This window comes from Moesziomyces antarcticus (genome assembly GCF_000747765.1).
Source record: "Moesziomyces antarcticus DNA, scaffold: scaffold_v10011, strain JCM 10317, whole genome shotgun sequence".
In the NCBI taxonomy this organism is placed as follows: domain Eukaryota; kingdom Fungi; phylum Basidiomycota; class Ustilaginomycetes; order Ustilaginales; family Ustilaginaceae; genus Moesziomyces; species Moesziomyces antarcticus.
Window position 1 is genome coordinate 138,855 of NW_014638999.1, and position 22,948 is coordinate 161,802.

The window sequence follows — 22,948 nt, forward strand, 5'->3', positions numbered from 1 at the left end:
TTGCGAATTGTACTTGGCTCGACTCGAGGAAAGAGTAGGTGGTGGTGGGATGTTTGAGTCCTGCACAAAGGGCACAGACCATGCGCTGTGTCCCCACACAATGGGATTGCGGGGACACAGCGCCAGATCTGCGGCTGATTTTGACCACCGAGCTCGCACCGAGAGGGTCATGAAGCAGCAGAACAAGGTTGCGCTGGTACACTTGGCGGACCGCCTCGGTCACGGCTGTCGAATTTGGCCGGTGGGATTAAATCGCCGAGCGCCGGATTTTAAAACATAGACAGCTACGGCGTAACATTTCAAAATTGCGAATCGCGATACCGGCCGGAAAGCGCGATGACGACGATCGAAGCGCCGGAAGACTTGCCAATCGGAAGGGCTCGCGAGGCGCATTTCCGGAAGAAAGCGAAAGGCAGGCGGGCCCATGCGATCTCCACCTGGGCCATCTCGCGCCGGCCATCGAGATCAACACCATCTCCCTCGTCGCTCGCATTGCAGTCATGGCATCAACACAGCCCTCCACATCCACCAAGAAGGTGTCGAGCGAAGACATCATCTCGCAAAAGGTAAGTTTTCACCCGCAGCATCATCCTCGCTCTAGCAGACTTTGTTGATGCTTGCTCTCGTATCCGCTTGCAGACGGACCTGTGCATTAGCAATGCGGTAGTCAAGACCGGAATCGGCTTCTCGGCCGGTGTTGTGCTCTCGGTGCTGCTTTTCCGACGTAAGTGATGATTGCGCTGTCCATCGCGCCGTTGTGCTTTATCGCTGATCCGCTTATACTTTGGGCTGTACAGGACGTGCATTCCCCGTCTGGCTCGGAACCGGCTTTGGTCTGGGCTCTGCATACACGGACTGCGAGCGCTCGTTCAACCCTGTCGCTGTTCCCGGTGTGCGCGTGGTTCCGTCGAACAACTCTGCCAACGTTTCGGCCAGTAGCTCTTCGCCACAGACGACGTTTGAGAAGCTGCAACAAAAGGCAGGCGAGGCATTCGCGGCTGCCAAGGACAAGACGGCACAGGGCATCGACAAGGCGCAGGAGAAGGGCGCCCAGGTGGCCGACAAGGTCGAACAGAAGGGCAGCCAGGCCATCGACGCCGCCAAGGCCGAGGCAAAGAAGATCGAGGACAAGGTGCGCTCTGTCTAAACCTCCGCTCAGCCCCCAGCTGCTTCGCCCTTGCTCCACCGTGGCACCACCCTTTTCAGCGCGTATATGCAGCATGCCAATCCTGCGAATCTACACCCAATTCAACATGCGCATACCATATCTGTCGCGCCCAATCGCCCCGAGCCAAGCCAGGACCGTGGGTGTCCTGTGCGCCGCCAAGCGGATGTGCAAGGGCGAAAGCAGTGTGTTGGGCGGGAGGCTGCCGTTGGACTGTGTTGTGAAGGAAAAGCGTGATTGACACGAAGCTTTTGCTCTTTCTTCTCCCTGCGCTACAAGTACACTATCCATTCGTCACTCGAGCCGAACCGCCTGCCCGGATCCGACTGCCTGGCCTGTCGACTGACCGGCTTTGCGGCGATGAGCGGTCTGGGCGCCTACTCGTTTGTCGAGGCGTATCGGATGGGCACCTTGCGGCGCTCGCCGCTGCCGGCCGGTGTCAAGGCGCGCCCCGTGTGGGGCGCAACGCTCGTCGTGTTTGGACTCGGCTGCTTGGGCGCTGGCGTGATTAGGCTTGGCGTGTAATCCTCCCAGCCCACCCACCGTCAAAGATGAGGCTCAGCCAAAGACCAAATGAAACAGCTGCGCGGATAGACATGGCGACAACCGACAAATGGTGGGATTGCAGATGAAGTGCTCACCGAAGGCGGTGGAAAGCGCCGAAACCACCGCTGGCAGACTGCTCTATATAACTGCGCCCGGCGCAGAGTGGATGGAGCCTTTGAACCTCCCAGACATACGACGATGCGCGCACTTTCTCTCATCGTGCCATTCACACTGTGCGTCCTGTTTGCTGCGCAGATGGGCGGCGCACAGCCGGTGCAGAGTGGCTTCGCGGGGGATCGGTCTGGCACAGATCCAAGGCGCCGCATTGGCACCGAGGCGAAGCCGGCCACCATCGTCAAACACGTCAAGACGCCATGCGACGGACGTATCTGCAACCACGCCTCGTTCTTTGAGTAGGCCCGAGCTACCATTCTTCGTCCGACGACGGACTACACGCAGAGGGCAGCGGCTCTGAAGGGACACTTGCAGTACTGCTGTTGAAACGGGCTTCATCCTTCCACGCAGCGAAGAGAATTTCCAGCCGAGAGATCATGCACACCACCGCATCCAGTGCCAGCCTGGGCATCAGCACCGACGAGCGCCAAACCAGATTCCACGTCCCGCGTTGCATACGAGCTGCAGGGCCGGGAAAAACTCGCATACGCTCTGGCGCGCCTTCTCCCATCCTTCCCGCGCCAGCACAAACATCCCTCGCCCGTCAACCTTTGCTCGATGCTGGCCATCGACCTTCTCACCAGCACAGATGCTGTACACTGTATACTTTTGTCAAGTCTTCACTCTTCGTCAAGCCTCACAGACCGACAAGTGTGTGCGAGAACAGGGATGGCGATACGATGTGGGCGGCTTTTTTGAAGTTCAGGAACGCATGGTCTGGCTGAGTCTGAAATCGCACCATGAACTTACTTTTGGCGGCAGCAAACATCGACTCGAAGCCACGTACCACTGGCGCGGGATAGATTTCCCGTCGAGCGTTGCTACTCGAGCAGCACCAGCTATCTTCGCACGTTCTTGGCATCATTACCAATGCATGCCCGTCTGTGTGGCTTTGCCCTTTTTCTTTCAGGGTCTCGGTGTTGTTCGCGGTGGTGTGCGGCTATCAGGGTCTGAGGCGAGGCAGAAGCCTTCTCTCGGCAAGCTCGGCAAAGAAATGCAAATGGCAGACACTGAGGGGTTGGCGAGGGTCCGCAAGGACTGCGTCCCGTTCTCCTGACGCTCCTCGTGTGCTCGTCCGGTGCCTACATGTACCGACAGCCTTTGCATACCGCCTCGTGCCCGCTCTCGGCTTTTCACCAGCCCGGACCAAACGTTTTATAGCAATGCCTGCCGGGCTGACACGTATATATGAGCAGGTCCTTGCTTCCTTCCGTGCCCCGCCTCCCCTTGCTTGAGGCGACTCTGAACCTTTCCTCTCCGCCGCCACCATGATCTCGAAAATGAAGCCGCGCGAGCACTGGGGCCGGGACGATTCGCATACGATGCACAAGGACGACTCGTCGATGGTGCGCCTCACGCTCCAGCTCATGCAGCAGAACCGCCCCCAGGTGATGGTCAACCTTGCGCTCGCTGTCATCTTCCTCGTGGACTTTTGGATGTCGGCCTTCAACATGTTCCACCGTCTGCTCATCAAGCTGCACATCATCGCTCCGCTGGCGGACAACTGTGTTCCTCCCGCGTTTTCGCCCACGAGCCCGCCACCGTTTGCGCAGTGGCCACTGACGCATCTCTTGTGCCGCGGCGTGCACGTGTACAACTTCTTGACCGGCTACAACGAGGAGCTGCGTCTCCACCACGACCTGTACTGTCGCAAGCCAAAGAACGAATGGATCCGCGATTGGGCGTATTGGGAAGGCATTGGTAGCCAGGGCGAGTGGGGCACACCATTCGCTGCTGCCGATAGCGACAGTCGATGCCCCTGTCCCGGTCTCAACATCCTCGCGACGCACGGCATCATCCACACATCGGGTCGGAAGGTGGCTGCATCCAAGATGGTCGTGGGCCTCTCTCGGGCGTTCAACATTGCGCCCACGATGGCGTTGCAGCTCTACTCGCCGCTGTTCCCCGTGTTTAGCGCGCGCGGCCACATCTTTGACCTCGAGGATCTCAGCATCATGAACGTCATCGAACACGATGCGAGCCTTCTCCGTCCGGATTTCCACCTGGCAGACTGGAAGAAGGATCCCAAAGCCATGTGCCGGCCTCATCAGGACATGATTGACCGCTGGTTCCCTGCGCGCCTCAAGCACGGCCAGCTCAAGGACGACATGACCGACCGCGACTTTGCCGAGGCGCTGTGCATCCGTCGCAACGAATCGCGAAGGCACAACCGACAGTACACCTCCAACGTAGTGCAGAGCCTCATCGGCTCCGGAAGCTGCTGTCTGATGCTCAACGTATTTGGCGGCAAGGTGCTCGATATGCGCGAGATGGCCGGAAGCGTCAGCAGGGATCTGCCGGGCGTGAGGACGACGGAGCATGGCGAGCAGTATGGATACGAACGCATTCCCGCCCGCACCATCAAGGGCGACAAGGTTCAAGGTTGCCCCATGGCAGCTGCTTCGCATCAGCAGAAATGGCAGCCGGCCACCGCAAAGAGGTTCTTTGGCATGACCATCTTCGAGGCTCTCTGGACCACGTTCAATATTGAAATGCGCGCAAGAGCCTGAGTCGATCCTGTAGTACATTCCTCTGCTCTGTTTGTTGTCACTATCTATCGCATCGTCTCTGATCTTCTCCGAATGCATGTCGTTTCCATCAAAGCAACCCTTATTAAAAGTGTGAGTGCGGTCCGCCTCCAGAAATTTATTGGACCCTGAAAATGAGGCGCGAAAAAAAAAGTGACTGTGATGTCTCAGAAGAAAGTGTGTCCGTCCTCCACTCAGCTACTCTTTCGTTTGCGGCGAGTGCGCTTCGGCCACTCATCATCCTTGCTTCCCCACCATCACATCGTGCCTCATCTACGCCGTGCTCCAGGTGTGCGCAGCCGACCATGTTCAAGTCGCTCGGCCTGCTGGCCAAGCTGCCGTGCCCGGACCATGCTAACGGCGAGTGCGAGAATAAGCGGGCGCTGTGCCCGTTCTCCCACAAGCCTCTGCCACCAGCAGCACCGAGCACAGCCAATGGTGTCGCGAGCGCATCCAGCAGTCGGCTGCCATCATCCGGCGCAGATACTCAGCGTCAAGTCGTCTCCAACACACTGAAAAGGGCGGGACCCAGCTCATCTACACCAACCACTGCGACGACGCCAGCAGCAGCAGCAGCCGCAAGCAGTCTTTCCGGCCCACCGTCCAAGAAGGCCAAAAATGCGTATACCGCCACCAAGCCCGTCGCCACCTCGTCGACCGCATCTTCGACTGCAGCGAGCAGCAAGGACAGCAACGAATGGTCTCTCGTCGGCATCAAGCCTCCTACGATCGGGTTCAAAGAGCATCCGTCCTCTTCTCAGATCCCGCTCTCTGCGAGACAAAATGGCCTCAAGGCGTTCTACAATGCATTCCTCGAGGCGTACGAGCCCATACTGCAGAGTGCGCATGCGGTGGTGGCGGCGTGCGGACAGCACCTCTGCCGCGACCATGCGCTTGCGCAGGAGCTCGAGCACTTTCACAAGGCCAACAAGGCGAGCTACAAGAGCAGCAGCATCACGCTCCTCGTCGGCCTCAAGAAGCGCGACAAGGAAGCGCTTCAAGCCGCCGCCCAAGCCGCCGCTACTGAAACGCGCAGTCACGGTGGCGATGCGGACCTGCCTGCGATCATCATGCGCTTCCTATCGGAAAAGTGCACCGAGATCGGCACGGCGTCGCAGGTGGATCAGAAGCGCAAAGAGGCTGCAGCACGACGGTCCGGCAAGCTCGATCGCAGGAGACTGGAAGACGCCGGATTCGTATGTCCCGTCGATCAGCTTGAAAAGTTCGAATATACGGCCAGCATCCCGCCCGAATGGCAGGCGGAGGGGAGCAGCAAGCCGGATGCGACGGGCGAGGTCAAGGAGTGCGAGCGGTGCGCCAACAAGTTCACCGTTGGCGGCGAGATGAACGACGCCGGCACCGAGCGGATTCCGCGCGACCCCAAGGAATGTCGATACCACTGGGGCAAGCGACGCTTCGAGAAGCTGCCGGGGATCAAGGGCCGCGTGCAGGTGTGGACGTGCTGCAACAAGCAGATTGGGGGCAGTGCGCTGGGCGACGACAGCTGCTGTTTTGGCCCGCACGTATTCAAGGAGACTGCGGGACTCGACTTACACCGACGCGAAGCATTCATCACCACCGAGCAGCTGATGGAGTCGGTGCGCGACGACGACCAGGCTACGCACGAGCCTCTGGAGATTGTGGCGCTCGACTGCGAGTTGAGCTACACGACTTCTGGGCTTACGCTGACGCGGTTGACGCTGGTGGATGAGGAGGGCGCGATGATCCTGGACGAGCTGGTGCGCGCACGCACCGAAGTGGTCGACTACAATACGCGCTTCTCGGGCATCACGCCGGAAGAGTACGAAGCCAAAGCGGTGTTCTCGCTCGAGCAGGTGCGCAAGACCATGGCCAGGTTCATTGGGCCCGATACGATCCTTGTGGGTCACGGACTGGAGAACGATCTGCGCGCCATTCGGCTCGTGCACCACAAGGTGGTGGATACGGTCATGCTGTACCCGCATGCGCGCGGCTTCCCCTTCCGCACCTCGCTCCGGGACTTGACCGCCAAGCATCTGGGCAAGATCATCCAGAACGGCACCAGTCTCGGCCACTCGTCGCTCGAGGATGCACTCATGTCGCTCGAGCTCGTGAGGTTCAAGATGGTCAATGACCCCACGTCTCCTTTTGCTTCGGCCAAGGAGGGCAAGGGCAAGGACGACACCGAGGCCAAGGACAAGACGGCGGGCGTGACTGTGCCGGCAGCGGCACCTGCGCCGCGCACCAGCCTGTTTGGCGCCACGTTGGCCAACGACAGCGCGCGCTCGGTCTTTCAAAAGTAGCTTCACCACCATCTCCAATGCAGATGCTCACCGCCGTCTCAGAACGTCGTCAAAACGAGATGATCATCAGCTTCTTACTACCAGATGAAGATCGTGTGGGCGGGTGGGGAGGATGCCTTGCAAAGAGGACAACTGCCGAGCGAGCGTTCGATTGATGAGTGATGAAATTTGGAACTTTGGCTGTGGCGGAAAGGAGGCAGTCGACTTCCGCACACGACCCTGAGCTGAGTTGACGCTGAATGCTGAGCTGAGTTTCGCTGAGTCGAAAGTTGTTAGGTTTTGGCTTTTTGAGCTGAAATTTCCCGCAAATCGGGGATGCTGTCGGGCCGCCTTTCGGCCGCTCTCATCGCCCGACGCCGCTGCTCCTCATCAGTTCCGCTTCCGCTATCCGCACTCGTTCACAACTCAGCTGCGGCTGTCGTGGATCCCGCCACCTTCTTCCGCTCCACCTTCTCCCTCTTCTTCTCATGCCGCCATCTCCATCATAGGCGCGCACTTTGCCCAGCCCACTCCAAAGGAGCTCCTCTCATACTCGAGCTGCCGAGGCGTCGGCCACCTCCACCTCATCTGCAACCACTAGACAACCCTCGAGTTTGATGCTCTGCACCACGCCATGGCCGCCGATCCCTCCACCAGCGGCTTTGCAGACTTTGCAGTACGTCTTTCCACCTCGCGTGCACGCTCTTGCGTCCATCCCGAATGCTCGCCATCATCGTTGCCACCATGCTGACTCACCTTCTACCCTCCTGCTCCCGCGATGATCTCTGCGACTCCAGTTGCTGGTCGACGCAATACGATCCCTCACCGTTGCGCAGGCAAAGGCGCTCATAAAGGACGTCAACAACGAACCAGAGGCGGCTTGCGGCCGTCTGGCACTCTCGGGCAACAAGCCCGAGATCATCAATCGCCTCATCACCTCGCTCACAGAACGCAAGAATCAGGGCGACATCAGAGGATACCAGCGCTTTCGCACCCTCATCGGCAGATACAAGGGCATGCAACACGTCGCCGCTGCACAATCCTACAACCGCACCGGGTAAGTTGATCGTCTCTTCCCACGCCATGCTACACACGCTAACCCCGATTCGGTCCGCTACCTCCTTGCTCTTTTCCGCAACGTCAAACAGACTGACACCAAGCACAAGTACGTATGGAGCCATCAACGCCGCAAGAGCGTATGCGGGACCAGCGCAAAGTTTGGGAGGCATTCCTGCTAACAAGGCCTCAAACGTTGCATCGTCCTCTTACTCTCCTCTAGCAAGCGCTGGCGCCCCGTCGTCGCGACCCATGGGCTCAGCAGGTGCGGCGCGCATCAACTTCAAGCCGTCGCCGTTCTACGAGATCAAGCACTTTGTGTCGCCCATCGTCCAGTGCCCCGAGGCACCCACGCAGAACGACCGCAAGAACGCCACGCTCTTTGTCAACCTCTCCGCCGAGCAGGTGGAGCAGCTCAAGGGTCCCAAGCACCAGCTCCGGCTCTTCTGCACCACCGTCGAGGCGCATGCAGCATCGCTCTCGGGACGCAATCCCGCCACGGTCGAGTTCCCGCTCACGTGCGAGGCGCGCGTCAACACGCACACTCTCTCGACCAACCTGCGCGGCAGCAAGAAGAACGTCGGTCGAGTGCCGCCACCCAACCTCAACAAAGATGGCATGCTTGCGCTGCGCGACGGACGTCCGAATCGCATCGATCTGACGTACACCAATGCGCCCAAGCGACACGTGCTCGTGGCGGCCATCTGCGAGATCACCACGGTGGAGATCCTGGTGGAGCGGCTCAAGTCGCAGCAGTTCCGCACCAAGGACGACGTGCTGTCGCGCATGCGCAGGGAGGCCGAGGACGACGACATCGAGGCGGGCGCGGCGACCATGAGCCTCAAGTGTCCGTTCAGCTACATGCGCATCGCCACACCGTGCCGCTCCATCCACTGCTCTCACGTGCAGTGCTTCGATGCCTACAGTTTCTTCTCGGTCAACGAACAGACGCCATCGTGGGCGTGCCCCGTATGTCACAAGAGCATCAAGGTGGAGGAGCTCATCATGGACGGCTACGTCGACGACATTCTGAAGCGCGTTCCGCAGGACGAGGACTCGGTGGTTGTGGAGCCCGACGGATCGTGGCACACCTCGGACGGCAAGGTGAGCTCGGCGGGCACGGCGCAGGCCACGCCCGCCGCCGAGGGAACTCCGCTGCAGGAGCGACTGCTGAATGGACACGACGAAGATGTCAAGCCTGTCGCAGGCCACGGCAAGTCGAACGGCACGCGCACGCCGATGGACGAGATTGTGTTGCTCGACAGTCCCTCACCGCCACCCCAATCTGCAGCAAACGAGGCCGCACAAGCACCAGCCGCAGCGGCACGAGCATCAGCACCAGCAGCAGCGGCACCAGCAGCGCCCATGGTGAATGGCGGATCAGCACAGGCGGCGCGGAACGGATCTTCAAGCAGCGCAACGGCGCCTCCCAAGGCACCACGAGCAGCAGCTCTCGCAGCGCTGCCGGAGCGCATCGAGCTACTGAGCAGCAGCACCAACTCGAGTGCACGCCAATCGCCCGCAGTCGCCGCCAACGACGTGATCGACCTCACTTTGGATAGCGACGACGAAGCCGAGCCGTCGGTGCCCACGCGTCCTGTCGCGAGGAACGGCAACCATGTGCACGCCTCGCACGCCTCGCATGGTGGCAGTAGCAGCAGCAGCGCGGGAGGAAGTCATCGAGGATTCGCGCAGTTTGCTCCGACGCCGCACCGCACGGGACCGTTTGCAGCGGCGATGGCGAGGGCAGAGGCGACGCCGGAGGACGAGCAGATCCGACGCCCGGGCAAGCGTCCGCGTGTAGACGCCAACGAGATCCCAACGCCGTCCGATCCACGGCTTGCGAATGGCAGGCGAGCAGCAGGACAGTCCACGGCGCCGGTGCCGTCGTCGTACCTCGATGTGGGCGCGAACGGCACGGGCGGTCGAGAGGCAGGTAGCACGACGGCGAATGGGGCCGAGACAGCCGCACCGCGTGGCGGGGATGAGGCCGAGGACGCGTGGATGGACAACGCCGACGCCAGCGAGCACGAGCAGTACCTCAACGAAGAAGACTGGTGGTCGCCTGGCGCGTGATCGCGCTGTCACCATGCACAGAAATGTACTTTTAGCAACCCTCACCCGCATCGCACATTTTGCAAGCCCGCGGTGCTGGGAGATCGATTCACCATAACGAGTGTGGCAGAGTGGCCGGGTGAGGATGGGGTGAGACAGTTGCAAGCAGTCGGCATTCCAGAGGGGGATGGCGGGAGACGCGTCGCGCAAATTGCGAATTGCGACTGCGACGCGTCGAGGCGAGGGTTTGGCGGGTACGGGACGAGTGTGTACGCGTGCATCGGGAGGGATTTGAACGCGCGTCGTTCGTGTAAAGTAGGGCCAAATGCGATGCGATGCGGGTGCGATGCAGAGTCGGATGCGGGTTGGAAATTTTTTCGGTTTGGGGGGCTGGGCTTTGGGTGTGCATGCGTTGGCTCGCATCTGTCGCAAACACCCACAGACACCCACACACCCAGGCAGGCATGATTGGTCCGCCCATGCTGTGCACTCTCTATCATCACCTCCACCATCCGCACACCCACCTTATTCTCCTCCATCACACACCCGCCCCTACGCCTCCACATATGCACACCACCACGTCAACACCACCACCACCACAACAACACACACCCACGCATCGCGCCACAATGTCCGAGCAGTCACGCAGGCGAGAGGTCGAGATGTACGCACACACGCTGCGCACACGTCTTCAGCTCGCATCGATCAAAGCGCTCGGCACCAAGTTCGACGCTGCACCCGTCCAACCTCTGGCGACGAGTCTGGTTGCCAACACCACCGACGACTCGCAAGTGTCGACGCCCGCACTGTCGCAGACCGAATCGTCATCCTCGAGCCGATCCACACGCTCCATCTACCTCGATATCTTTGGTACGGATTTCCGCCCCAAGTCGCTTTCGCGCACCACCTCTTTCGCTTCATCGTCGTCGCGCCCCCGGTCGGGAGAGTCGCCGTGTGCATCCACATCAGGCTCGACACGGTCGCTGCTGGACCGTACCGCTTCGTCGCCGCAGCTCGGCTCGCCGGAACGAAGCAATGGCCGATTTGACTGGCACAACAATCCGACGCCCGCCATGGTCGCACACGAAACCCGACTCGCCACCCCACCCTTTGCACTGCCCGTATCGCCGTGTAAGCGACGCCGCGAGACGAGCCACACCACCACCACCACCACGCCGCGCCGGTCGAGACTCCACAGTACGGGCTTCCTGCCCAACGGGCATCCGGCATCGTCGCTCGCGCAGGACCTGGGGTTGACCACTCCACGCACGCCGCGGTCGCGCCACGCATCGGGTCGGCATATTCTCGTGCATGCAGTGGACCAGGACCAGGAGGAGCGTGATCGTGTCGCCACGACGCTCGCTGCACTGGCAGAATCGCGTGCCGCCAGCAGTGGGAGCGACTCGAGCGGCTCCGACCGCCCCCACACACCCCCGCAGCATGGACTGGGCATCGGATTCAGCCCCACACTCAAGCGCACCGTACCTCCCGCCAAACGGCACAAGCGCAATGTGTCGTGGTCCGTCCCCGCGCTGCCTGCTGCCGAGGAGGAGGCCGAGGATCGCACTGCCGCCGACTATCTACTCTTCCTCGCATCCAGTCCATCACCTTCGTCGATCAAGCGCTTTTCGTCCGATATCGAGCCCGCCGCCGCAGGAGTACTCGCTACGCCGGCGCATACGTCGCTCTGGGATCCGTTCGGCGAACCCCGCAGCCGGACCACGACACAACGAGGTGAACCCCTAACTCCACCACCCTCTGCTCGAAAACCTTCTGCTGCTGCTGCTGGGGTAGGGGGATTGGATACGCCTCGGGATGCGCACGAGTACATGGCGACACGCACGCCGAGGTCACCGCGCACACCGCCGCCGTCGATGCTGCGCAACAGCGGCTGCTTTGAAGTGGGCACCCCCGCCGCACCCGGCGGCGACACCAACTTCCACTATGCCGACTTTGTCAATGTCTCCCCCAGCCCGCAGCCACCCAGCACGGGCAGATTCGCTAATACCTATGCTCCGCGTGGCGAGCTCAGGACTCCGACAAAGATCAACCGTCACCGATTCGAGCGTCCCTCTTAGAAAAAAATCCCCCTAGTACTATTCGATTTGTACCACCTTTCGCCCGTCATGGCGCTGCTGTATCCTTAATTTCTTCCAATACCTTGTCCATCACACACACACACACACACCCACACACACGGGAGTCTCGGATGAAGGAAGATGAATGCTTCACGCTGCGGCGCGATGGTCGTCAACTAGGGCCTCGTTATCACCGCCTACGGCGGCGGCGGCGGCGGACTTGGGCGAGGCGGGCGGGGTGAAGATGGCATCGACGTCCTGACCCAACTCTTCGACGAGGGCATGTTCGAGTGCCTGGGTGCACTGTCTGCGCACTGCATGCTGCTGCGCTTCGAGCTGGTTGAGCTGCTGCCACAGACGCGCATTTTCGGCACGCACATATCGCAGCTTGGCCTTCTCCACCACGTACCTGGTGCGCGCGCTGGCGATGGCCGCTTTGGCCGCTTCCATGGTGTTGTCTTCGGCAAAGCGCGACGAGCGGCGTGTGCGCGTGTTGCGGCGCGTGCGACGCACCGAGACATCCAACGAGTCCGCCGAGTCGCTTTCGTAGTCGCGCTTGCCGTTGGCCTCTTCCGGTTCGCCCGAGGCGGATGCGCGGGGTCGAGAGGCGGCGTCGCGCGGTTTGCGGTTGCGTTCGCGCTCCCGCACGTCTTTGGCCCACACGCGCAACGCACGCCCCAGCACCGCCTCGTTGCGCCTGGCCTCCTCCGCATCACTCTCGGCGCCGAGTCGTTCGGAGATACCCAGCTCGTCCGCCGACATGGTGTACAGATTCGCCTCGCCCGACGCACCCGCTGCCAGCGAGGCGGCCTCACCCCCCGCGAGCTCGAGCAGCTCATCGCCCAACGAATCCGTCGCCCCACCCGCAGGCTTGGCCGGCGTCGCCTCTGCACCCTCCACAACCATCGACGCATCTTCCGCTTCGTCGGCCGCATTCGACGCCGCCGCACGCCTCGATCCGGCCGTGATGATGTTGTGCTGCACGCGCATATGCTTGCTGAGCGCATCCGACCTTGTAAAGCTCTTGTCGCACTCGGGCCTTGGGCACGTGAACGGCTTCTCGCCCGTATGGCTACGCAGATGGCTGAGCAGCGCAAATCGCGACGTCTGCGGCTTGCCCTTGCGGATGCAGCCCGTCCATTCGCACATGTACTTGCTCTTGTGGATGCCAATGTGCTCGTGGTGCAGATGGTCGATGAACGGCTGCAGACTGTTGAACGTCTCGCCGCAGTCGTTCCACTGGCACGTCACCTCGGCGTCGTTCGGGGCAGACGAGTCGCGCATCGACTCGTCCATAAGCTCGTCGCCCTCGGGAGACGCTGATCGTGCAGCGCGTGGCGCGGTAGAGGTGACGCCGTCCTCGCCCTCGGAGGCAGAGGTGGAGATCTCGGACAAGGTGGGAGAGGGTGCGCGCGGAGGCATGGTGGGTTTGGATCGTGGCGGCTTGTGTGGCGACGAGGGCGGATTGGATGCCCTGCCTACGCCGAGTGATGAGGAGGGAGAGGGAGAGCGCTCGGTAGCCGCTTCCATGCGCCGAGATGGAGTGGCAGCAGCGGGTGTGGAAGAGGAGGTGGATGCGGCGCCCGCAGCGGGGAGCTTTCGACGCGGCATGGCAGAGGAGCAGGGTCGGATGGGGCCCGAGGTGGCGGTTGATGGTGGTCGGACGGCAGCCGATGCAGATGTGATGCCCGAAGAGTTGAGACTTTGCGAATATTCGCATCGGCTTCTCCCACTCAGCAGCGCGGCTCTGAGATGGCGGAGACGCGCGAGGCTTCCGGCATGTACACGATCTAACAATCTCACGCATTTTCGAACCTGCCAATCACAGCGCACGAGCCCAGCGCCATTCGCCCATCTTGCTCGTTGCTTCCGACCTCACCCCCACACTACAACACCGCAAGCCATTCTCGCGCACCCGCAACACTCGCTTCTAATTGCGTCTTGCTGGAACTGCTTCCCCCGGCGCAACTCTACAATGACCGACGCCGCCGCTTCATCCTCATCCTCGTCCTCGTCGGCCAAATGGTCTAGCGATCGATTCTTCCAGACGCAGGCGCCGCCGTCGAATCTGCGCGAGGTGTCTGCCACCGCGGCCGAGTTCGTGCAGCGCCACATGCGCGAGGGCCGCAAAGTCGTGCTCGTAACTTCGGGCGGTACCACGGTGCCGCTCGAGAAGAACGTGGTGCGATTCCTCGACAACTTCTCCGCCGGCACGCGCGGCGCCACATCCGCCGAGTACTTTCTCTCCGCCGGCTATGCGGTCATCTTTATGAGCAGGCAGCACTCGCTCGCTCCGTACACGCGCCACTACAGCCACACCACCAACCCGTTCCTCGATCTGCTTGCCGACCCGGCCACGCACGTCCACACCGACTCGCCCGCCTCATCCTCGGGCGACGACGACATCACCGTGCTCAAGCAGCATGTTGCGCACCTTCGGCCGATTCTTTCCGCATACCACCATGCGCGCACCTCGGGCCTGCTGCATACCGTGCCGTTCGTCACGGTCAACGACTATCTGTGGCTGCTGCGCGAGATGTCTCGCATCATGCAGCCGCTCGGTCGCTCTGCAATGTACTACCTCGCTGCGGCGGTGAGCGACTTTTTCATCCCCTCGACCAACGTGCCCGAACACAAGATCCAATCTGGCAAAGGCTCTCTCACAATCCAGATGGATCAGGTGCCCAAGGTGCTCAAACCCATGGTGGAGCAGTGGGTGCCCGAGGGATACCTGGTGAGCTTCAAGCTCGAGACCGACCCGCAGCTGCTCATCCCCAAAGCGGTGGGTGCGTTGCAGAGGTACGGCCACCAGCTCGTCATTGGCAACGACCTCAACCGCCGCAAGTTCGAGGTGGTCTTCGTCGAGCGTGCATCGTCCAACTCGCAGTCGACAGGGAGGAAGCGCGAACAGCTCGAGGTGGACGGCGACAAGTTCGAGGCGACGTGGATGCGGTTGTCCGACTCGGGGCCGGGAAGGGAAGGTGGCGGTAAAGGTGGCGAGAAGGAGCTCGAGGAGGATATTATCGCCGAGCTGTGCACCCGACACGAACAGTGGATCGCAGCAGCCAGTGCGGAACAAGACCGCTCGCGCATTTGACCGCCTACGAAAAGCAAAACAGAATCAGCCTCACTGCACGGCGTGTGTGAGACTGGACGTGTGCAGCCTGCTGACAAGGCCCGCGCCGGCCATCTGAACCTGTTCACACGCGCGCAAATGTGGTGACCGACCTCACAAGCAAGCATGTGCCTTACCCTGAGAAAGTGCGCCATGCGGATCACAAATTGAGCATGACTTGCAGAGTCTAGCGTTGCGCGCACGAGTGTCATGCTGCAGTCCGCGCACGCCGCCAAGTCCAAGTTGATGGGTCGACATGTTGTGATCACAGTCATGCTGGGCGCGAGTAGGCAGCCAACGCGCCCCGTCTCGAGCAATAGCAGCGACACCATTTCGAGGAGGGAAGCACCACGTCGCACTGTTGACGCGCTTGGCTGCGACGATCACAGAGTACACACCTCGTATTCAAGTACACGGGTGGGGGGAGCGCACGCCAAACTGGCGAGCGAGTGGGTTGTGGGCGCGCGGGCGATGCGGCGGTGGAAGAACGACGCCCGTTCGACGGGCGTCGTTCTTCCCCCCCGTCGTATCGGACCGCGCGCGCGCAACACATGAGCACGGCAGTTGGGCGGCTTGGTGCGATTCCACCCCGACGTACACCAGCCAAGTCGCTTGTATTGGTATTACTGCGATGCCTGGCGATGGTTGGGCGCTGGCGGTAGCACACGACAGACGGCAGACCTGTTGGTACGGAACGAGTCAAATTGATGGTAGTAGTCTATCTACAGGATGTGTGTGTGCGAAGCTAAGTGAGACTGAGGGAACGAGCTAGTGAGGGAAGGGGTACGTGCATGGTGCCCCTGAGTCGGGTGTATTATATGCATGCACGCCTCCAGGGCGTGCATGGTGGTAGCGCGCGTGTGTATGCAGGTACCGGCCCGAGCGAGCCGGATACCCACCGACAGCTTGTACCCTCGTCCACCTCCTCACAAGACCGAGTCGAACGCCTTTGCTGTACACCCATCACACACTGTCTCGGGCCAAGATCCATAAGGTCCACAATCTATTTCTGCTTGCACTGTGGCGGAGGGAGGGACTACCAATTCTTGGCGTAGATCCAGAGCTTCTTGTAGACGGGTGCGCCGTGCATCATGGCATTGTTCTTCTCCTCGTCCTGCTTCCAGATCAACTCGTCCTGTTCGTCAAACTCGCGCACGTCCGAAACGAGGTCCACCTCTTCGGGGCGGATGAACTTGGTGCGGTGCCAGAGCTTCCATCCGATCATGATGAGGAAGAAGATGGGGAGGCCAATGTAGTTGGTAAGGAACGTGCGCCAGTTGAATGTAAACAGGAACGAGTTCCAGCCCTTGAAGAAGACGACGATCGACGTGAACACCACCGCAAAGTACGAGAGGTATGGCTGCAAGGGCGACTTCCACGGGAGCGAGTCGCGGTCCATGCCTTGCGCCTTCATCGCCTTCATGAATCGGATGTGCGCAATCAGGATGCAGATCCACGTGAGACCGCCGAACATCGTCACGGACGCAACGAGGTACGAGAACGTCTGCGGTCCACCGCTCGCCAGGTTGATGAAAGCCAGCGCACAGAAGAGCGCCGTAACCGACAGCGCCACATAGGGCACACCACGACGGTCAACTCGCCTAAAGATCGCCGGAGCCTTGCCGTCGATGGCGAGGCCGTAGAGCGTGCGCGCTGCGATGTACTGGTCACTGTTGGCCGCCGAGATGCAGAAGATCAAGATGGCCGCGTTGATGATGTCCGGCAGCACACGGATGCGCGCACGCACGATGGCCACCACAAACGGCGAAGCCGCCGCCGAGGTGCCCTTCTTGTTGGCCGCGAGCAGCTCGGGCGCGTTGCTGGGCACCACCATTCCCACGAGCAAAGCACCGACCACGTAGAAGAACACGATTCGGAAAAAGGTCTTCTTGATCGCCGACGGCACCGACTTGCGCGGGTTCGCCGCCTCACCCACTGTGACCGCCACCAGCTCCGAGCCTGTGTGTGAAATGAACCAAAGTCAAGCGTTAGTGTTACCGAATAGTTTGTTGTAACCTCCATCCCCGCACGACTGCAACCGAAATTGCATTGCCGGCATTTCATATCATTTGGCCATCTTTGACATGGCCATGGTGTTGCTTCGACCTCTTGCTGGGTCTGCAATCCAGCTCGATGGCAAATGCGCGCGAGGGGTGTAGGGAAAGAGTGACGGACTTACCAGTGTACGCAAAGAGGGCGGTGACCATGGTGGACCAGAAGCCGAGGAAGCGGCCCTTGTCGCCGCTGGTTCGCGGGTAGGGTCGGAAGGCGAGGCCGTCCTGAAAGTAGCGGAATCCGATGCGGTCGCCCGTGGGCGATCCGCCGAGGTCGATGACGAGCAGCAGGATGATCAGGCCCGTCATGGTGATGATTTTGACGAGCGAGAGCCAGAACTCGACCTCGCCGAACCACTTGGGACCTCCGAAGTTGAGCGCAATGATCAGAACCGTCACGATGGCGATCCAGATGCCTCCGGAAAGATCTGTCCAATAACTCACCACCAACGCTGCCGCGTTGACATTGTTGGCGGTAACGACCAAATACTTGAACAAATAGTTCCATCCAGTAGCGACGCCGAACTCGTCAGAGACGAAGCGAGTGGCATGACCAGCGAAGCCTCGAGGATGAGGCATGTAAGTCGACATTTCGCCGAGCGCGGCCATTACGGCCGCGCAGCAGAGACCCATTACGGAATATGAAATGAGAATGGACGCAGGCCCACCGTTTGCGAGACCCGAACCGGTGCCGATAATGAGACCGGTGCCGAGGGCGCCACCGATAGCAATCATACTGATTTGGCGACTCTTGAGCGCTCGGTGGAGCTGACGCTCCTCCGGCTTCTGGTTGTCGATAGCGGAGGAAACCTCCTGGTTGTAGCCCTTGACAGCATCGTCACTGGAGCTGGCTTTCTCCTGGGCGTAGGGGCCCTCGGAGCTGATCTGTTCCGAGTGCACCATCGTTGCGGGGAGTCGACTGCTGTCGGTAAAAAGGAGTCCGTTTCGTGAGATGGAGCAGGGAAAAGGGGTAGGGTTGGTTCCGTTGCTGCCGCTTCTATTGGTGGTGGTGGTGGTGACGAAGACAGGGGTCGGAAGGGAAGAGGTGTGCAGAGGGACAGACTCTTTTATTCACTCTACACTGGGGGCCGGGGGGCTATGAACGCGTGCTGATTGGAGGTGCGTTGTGTCGCGTGTGGCTAACCGAGGTGCAGGGCACTGTGACTGGCGGTGGGATTGCGTGCGAGCTTGATTGGGTTCTGATTCCTCGGTGGGGGGGTTGGGTGTTGCCACTATCTGTAGCCTTGATGCGGCGGCGGCGTGACTTTTTTTTGCCCTTTTTTTTGGCAGAAAGGCCCACGAGGGCGGGGGGGTCATACTTGCCAAGAGCGCTGGGTGATAAGGCATCCAGCCAGTCAGCTGTTGCCGGCACAAGCGAGGAGAGAGGAGTGCATCAGTGGCTGTGGCTTTTGGGTGCAACCCGAGACCACCGCGTCGTTGCACCGATAAACTCACCGACTGCGGGCGAAAATCCTCCGTTGGTTTTTGACAGCGGGGAGGGAATATTTTTTGCCAAGACTTTTTTTGCTTTCCACACCGCCGCTTGCAGGCACTACGCCAGTGTAGCCCTCATCGTCGGTCCTAGCGGTCACTCGAATCCCTCCGACCCGCAAACCGCACCGCACCGCCGTTTGGAACCCCTCCTTTTCCCGCCACCTCTTTTTCGCCGATCCCTCTTCCCACCCGCTCTCTTCATTCTCACCACCCAACGCTGCACGACGGCATTTGGCGAAAGTGATGTGAATGTATTGGGCTCTAGGCTTCAGCTTATCGCTTATCGCCGTCTGTCAAAAGCTGTTCGCTGTGCGTCGGTAAAGCGCTCAAAGTGTCGGAGTCTCACAGCACAAGTTATCGCGGTCGAATAAAAAGTTTTTTCAAGGTCTTGGCAACCACACCCAACCCACACCTCGCTTGGGACCCAACTGGGGTCGGCCAATCAAGTACCCCCCCGACCCTGCGCCCTCGCATAGCCGCATCCTCATTGGTCCCACTCGCGCTCCACATGACCATCCGCCAAAATACAAATTTCAAGGTCATGTGCTAGCCCAAAACTCGCGTACCTCAAATTCCCATTCCAACACCGTCATCCCTCCATCCCGATCAGACGGAAACATCCGCCGGAAACCCCCAATCGAGGTGTAGTCCCCCCGCATTCAACCCCAGACCCTCCCCTCACCCTTTCCGAATCATGTTTCTTCACCCCCTCCCCCCCACACACACTCGCATGTAGTTTAAACCCGACGTTAGAATTGCAAGGCACCCAACGTGCTCACGTGGCAGTTTGAATTTTTCTAGACGTCCATCGCTTCCGTAGGGCCGGGCTCGATCTTGCTCCTGCGCTTCTGACTCGCCAGGTTGGCTTGCAGCGTCGGCCAGTCGGAAGAGAAGGTGCGCCGGTGTTGCTTCTTGCGTTCTTCGCGCGAGAGCGCCGTCACGCCAAACAGCGCCGTGCTGGATGCCGTGCTGGACAGCACGCTCTGCATCGAGTCCGGCCGTGCCCGTGCCCGCCCCGCGTGACCCTGAGCCTCCACTCCGCGCGAACCGAGCGATAGCGACGTCTCCATCGCCTGCCTCCCAGGAGTACCTGCGTGCAGCTGCAGAGGTGGAAGCTGCGACGGCGGCTCTATTGGCGATCGCGCCGACGGACGACGACGAAGAGGAAGAGGCAGGCGCTACGTTGGTCCCGTCTCCCAGCGGCGTCGGAGCGGTCGGCGCTGCGACGTCCCAGTCGGAGGCGTCGTTGAGGATGCCGTTGGGTGCGCAACGCGAGCCGTACATGCCGACCACCGCCTCGATGAGTTGCCAACGAGACATTGTCGCTGCGGACGCGGTCATGGCTTGTGCCTTCGGTTTGTCCTTGACGGCGTGTCGGTAGAGCTTCCGAAGCTGTGCCGCGTCGAGGCCAATCACAGGCACCTGGCGATGTCGGTGAAAGAGGATGAGTGCCTCGTACCTCTGCGCCTTGGGCAGGCCTGCGTTGCATAGACCTCTTTCGGAGCACGTGGCTGAGTTCTGGTAATCGCCCATCTCGGCGTAGGATGCTTCCACCTCGTCGCGAGGCTCCCGATCGAGACAGATCGCACACAGCCCTTGCCGCTCGGTCTCGGCGACGGCGAGGTAGCTGCCTACAAAGTTGAAGAACTCAGCGTGCGTCATGTTCTCGACAGGGCTGCGGTTGACCTGCAGCAACTCGTTGATCCACTGCTGGCCCGTGATATCGTCCGCCGAAAAGTAATTGGCGCAGGACGGGTCGGAGGACAGAGTATCGTCCGTGGCGTCAGAAGCAGCAGGAGAGGTAGAAGGGGTAGGAGGGGTAGGAGGGGTAGGAGGGCCACGTTCGGCAGCGGCGGCGGCGGCAAGAGAGGCGGAGGATGACGACAAATGGCCGCCGCCTTTGGCGCCGAGAGGGGCTGAGGGCACCAGCGTCAACGACGACGACGATGCGACGGTGGCGTGCGTAGGATTGGCGACATGTCCCGTGGCCCAGCCGTAGGCAGAGAGAAAGTCGGTCTCCGCCTCCTGCAGGCGCTCAACGAGGCTGACCTGCTCGCTGGACAGGTGCTCCTTCCATCCGTCGTCGTTGATCAGGTCGATTGCGAGGCGCGGCACCTTGCACGCAAGCAGCTGGTCGGACATGACGGCTTCTCGCAGCTTGCGCACCACCGGAAGCGACTTGGCGACGTGGGGATTGGCCAGCACCGTGGTCGACGCTGCTGGTGCTGCAATGCCGAAGGAGCGACCAGCTGCCTCGCGAGCTTCCTTGGAGTACAGCTGGTCGATGTTGCGACCCCCCGCTGCAAATGCGGCCTGGTCGATGGGCACATGGTCGGCAAGATACACCGTCTCGACGACACGCGAGTTGGCGTGTCGGTGGCCCATCAACAGCCGAAGCTGCTCCTGGGAGACGCTGTTTTTCGCCAGGGTTGCAAAGGTTCGGCGAAAGTCGTACGGGGCCAGAGAGTCCCAGCCGAGCAGCTTGGCGATCTGCTGGAGGCAAGTGGCAGCGTCTCGACTCGACATGGCCACAAGGCGCATGTTGTGAGCATTGTTGAGCTTTGTGTCTTGGTCGTAGAAGCTCGATCGATCGGCTAGCAGCACTGGCACGTCCTTCCAGGCCTTCTTGATGCGAAGGAGAGTGTTGGGGGCGAGGGCGGTGCTGGACGGATCGTAGACCATGTCGCGGATCGCCTTGTCGGTCTGTGGCTCAAAGACGTCGAGCCATTGGGCGAGCACCAGGATCCAACGGACTGCACAGTGATGCGACGTCTCGGCCTTCTGCGAGGTGATCGACGTAGGGATGATCTCGCCCGCCATCCGGCCCTTGCCAAACTTCCACTCGATCTCGAGTCGGAAGCGCGGCTCTGTGGAAAGGGCGGTACGGGGGGTGGAAGGGCCGGCACCGTCGTCGGCGTCACCGGTACGTTGGGTACGGGCGCAAACGTACCTGCCGCAGTAGATGAGCTTTACGTCGGACCAGAGGAAGGCAGACGTGCGCTCCTCCGAGGGTCGCTCGTCGGTGTAGTGGTCGTAGCGAAAGAGCTCTCCGGGACGCAGGCCAGTGGCCTCTAGCAGCGTGACGACAAACAGCATGCAGATGCGTTCGATCGTCGGCACCTGCACCCTCCACAGCGTCGCAAGCACCGCCTCGATCTCGGCCGGCGTCAAGATGTGTTTGCGACGCTTTGCCATGGTCAGGAGTCCCTGGTTCTCCAAGAGCCGCGCCCAGCAGGTCGTCTGGTACGGCTCGTTGTCGGCATAGGGTGTCGACGACGACTTCTTGGACGACGACGAGGAGGAGACGTCGCCTGCCATCGTCGAAGGGTCGTAGGCGGCCTGGGCCCGGCGGCGCACTCCGCTGAAGAAGGCTTTGACGACACCGATCAGGCCTTCAAAGGTCATGGGCCGATCGTCTGGCCCAGGACGAGGCAGATCCTTGATCAGCTCCTCATCCGCGACATGCGAGCCAGGGCGCTGGTGGTGGCGAGCGACGTGCAGCATGCGCGCCATGCGGTCTGCGCGGGCTTGCTCGCTGGGATCGAGCTTCTCCAGGCCGTATCCGCCATTGACACCCGTGCTCGAGCCATTGATCAGCGCAGAGAGGCGGCCGCCGCCGCCGAGCAGGGCGTACGCGGCGAAGCCCTGGCGCAGCACGCCGATCGAAACCTTGGCGGTGAGGAGACGCTTCTCGGCCTCCTCGACGTCGATCTTGAGGATCTCGGAGGTGTAGTGCGACAGGAAGGTGAGGATGCGCACGAAATTGGCTTCGGTGCGCGCCTTGACGCGTGGGGTGAGCGAAGTGTTGAGAGCATCGATCACCTCGTGCTGATCGCCCAGCAGCCGAGCCTTGGCAGCGCGCTTGTGATGTTTCGTTGCGGCGGCCTTCTGCGCCGCAGCCTGCTTCTTTTGGGCGCGAGAGAGCGCCATGTCGAAGCCAGAGCGTAGGTGGGGAGCGGAACCAAAGGGTAGAAGCGATACGGAGGGTAGGAGAGGTACACGAGGGTACGACCGCGACGCGGGGCCGAGCTGCTGAGGGTCGCGAGGGCGACGCTGCTGGATGGGCGAGGGCTAGGAGTGGTGGGTACGGAGGGTACGAGTGGTGATGCGTAGCCGGGCTGCGATGTCGCGAGAGCAAGACCCGATAGCGCAGGCAGAAGCGACAGCAACGGTATGGATGCTGATGGACGTAGGTGTGCTGCGAGGGCAAAGGACGGTCGAAAGGCGACAAGTGCAATAGAAGCTTTTTTTTTTGTGTCAGCACGCAGATCCTCGCAGCTGCCGAGTTTGCGAGGTTGGAGTCGATGACCTACCAAGTTGGCAGATACCAAGATCTTGCAGAAGATATACGCTGGAAGCAGACGATGCGGTGGGCGGCGTGGCTGAGGAGGGGGAAGGAGGGGGAAGGCCGAGGCCGTTCGC

General features: G+C 61.0%; 9 protein-coding genes across 9 annotated transcripts; 6 read left to right on the forward strand and 3 right to left on the reverse strand.

Moving 5' to 3' along the window:
- Positions 1–100: 100 nt before the first annotated feature.
- Positions 101–1,690, forward strand: PAN0_011c4222 (DUF543 domain-containing protein; the record flags this gene model as incomplete). The annotated part of the gene is made up of 5 exons (XM_014800192.1): positions 101–241; positions 333–566; positions 640–724; positions 798–1,132; positions 1,445–1,690. The coding sequence occupies 5 exons, from the start codon at positions 101–103 to the stop codon at positions 1,688–1,690; spliced, it is 1,041 nt and encodes a 346-aa protein (XP_014655678.1).
- Positions 1,691–3,153: 1,463 nt separating this feature from the next.
- PAN0_011c4223 (cloroperoxidase) lies at positions 3,154–4,395 on the forward strand (the record flags this gene model as incomplete). Its single annotated transcript, XM_014800193.1, has 1 exon — positions 3,154–4,395. One exon carries the CDS (start codon positions 3,154–3,156, stop codon positions 4,393–4,395), a length of 1,242 nt encoding a protein of 413 aa, XP_014655679.1.
- A 323-nt stretch (positions 4,396–4,718) lies between these two features.
- On the forward strand, positions 4,719–6,695 carry PAN0_011c4224 (rexo1 protein; the record flags this gene model as incomplete). Its single annotated transcript, XM_014800194.1, has 1 exon — positions 4,719–6,695. One exon carries the CDS (start codon positions 4,719–4,721, stop codon positions 6,693–6,695), a length of 1,977 nt encoding a protein of 658 aa, XP_014655680.1.
- A 613-nt stretch (positions 6,696–7,308) lies between these two features.
- On the forward strand, positions 7,309–9,806 carry PAN0_011c4225 (miz zinc finger protein; the record flags this gene model as incomplete). The annotated part of the gene is made up of 3 exons (XM_014800195.1): positions 7,309–7,350; positions 7,472–7,731; positions 7,823–9,806. 3 exons carry the CDS (start codon positions 7,309–7,311, stop codon positions 9,804–9,806), a joined length of 2,286 nt encoding a protein of 761 aa, XP_014655681.1.
- Positions 9,807–10,351: 545 nt separating this feature from the next.
- On the forward strand, positions 10,352–11,863 carry PAN0_011c4226 (uncharacterized protein; the record flags this gene model as incomplete). The annotated part of the gene is made up of 1 exon (XM_014800196.1): positions 10,352–11,863. The coding sequence occupies one exon, from the start codon at positions 10,352–10,354 to the stop codon at positions 11,861–11,863; it is 1,512 nt and encodes a 503-aa protein (XP_014655682.1).
- Positions 11,864–12,013: 150 nt separating this feature from the next.
- Positions 12,014–13,474, reverse strand: PAN0_011d4227 (uncharacterized protein; the record flags this gene model as incomplete). Its single annotated transcript, XM_014800197.1, has 1 exon — positions 12,014–13,474. One exon carries the CDS (start codon positions 13,472–13,474, stop codon positions 12,014–12,016), a length of 1,461 nt encoding a protein of 486 aa, XP_014655683.1.
- A 364-nt stretch (positions 13,475–13,838) lies between these two features.
- On the forward strand, positions 13,839–14,960 carry PAN0_011c4228 (phosphopantothenate-cysteine ligase; the record flags this gene model as incomplete). Its single annotated transcript, XM_014800198.1, has 1 exon — positions 13,839–14,960. The coding sequence occupies one exon, from the start codon at positions 13,839–13,841 to the stop codon at positions 14,958–14,960; it is 1,122 nt and encodes a 373-aa protein (XP_014655684.1).
- Positions 14,961–16,014: 1,054 nt separating this feature from the next.
- PAN0_011d4229 (amino acid transporter) lies at positions 16,015–17,935 on the reverse strand (the record flags this gene model as incomplete). Its single annotated transcript, XM_014800199.1, has 2 exons — positions 16,015–16,937; positions 17,158–17,935. 2 exons carry the CDS (start codon positions 17,933–17,935, stop codon positions 16,015–16,017), a joined length of 1,701 nt encoding a protein of 566 aa, XP_014655685.1.
- Positions 17,936–19,323: 1,388 nt separating this feature from the next.
- Positions 19,324–22,456, reverse strand: PAN0_011d4230 (uncharacterized protein; the record flags this gene model as incomplete). Its single annotated transcript, XM_014800200.1, has 2 exons — positions 19,324–19,495; positions 19,575–22,456. 2 exons carry the CDS (start codon positions 22,454–22,456, stop codon positions 19,324–19,326), a joined length of 3,054 nt encoding a protein of 1,017 aa, XP_014655686.1.
- Positions 22,457–22,948: the final 492 nt, after the last annotated feature.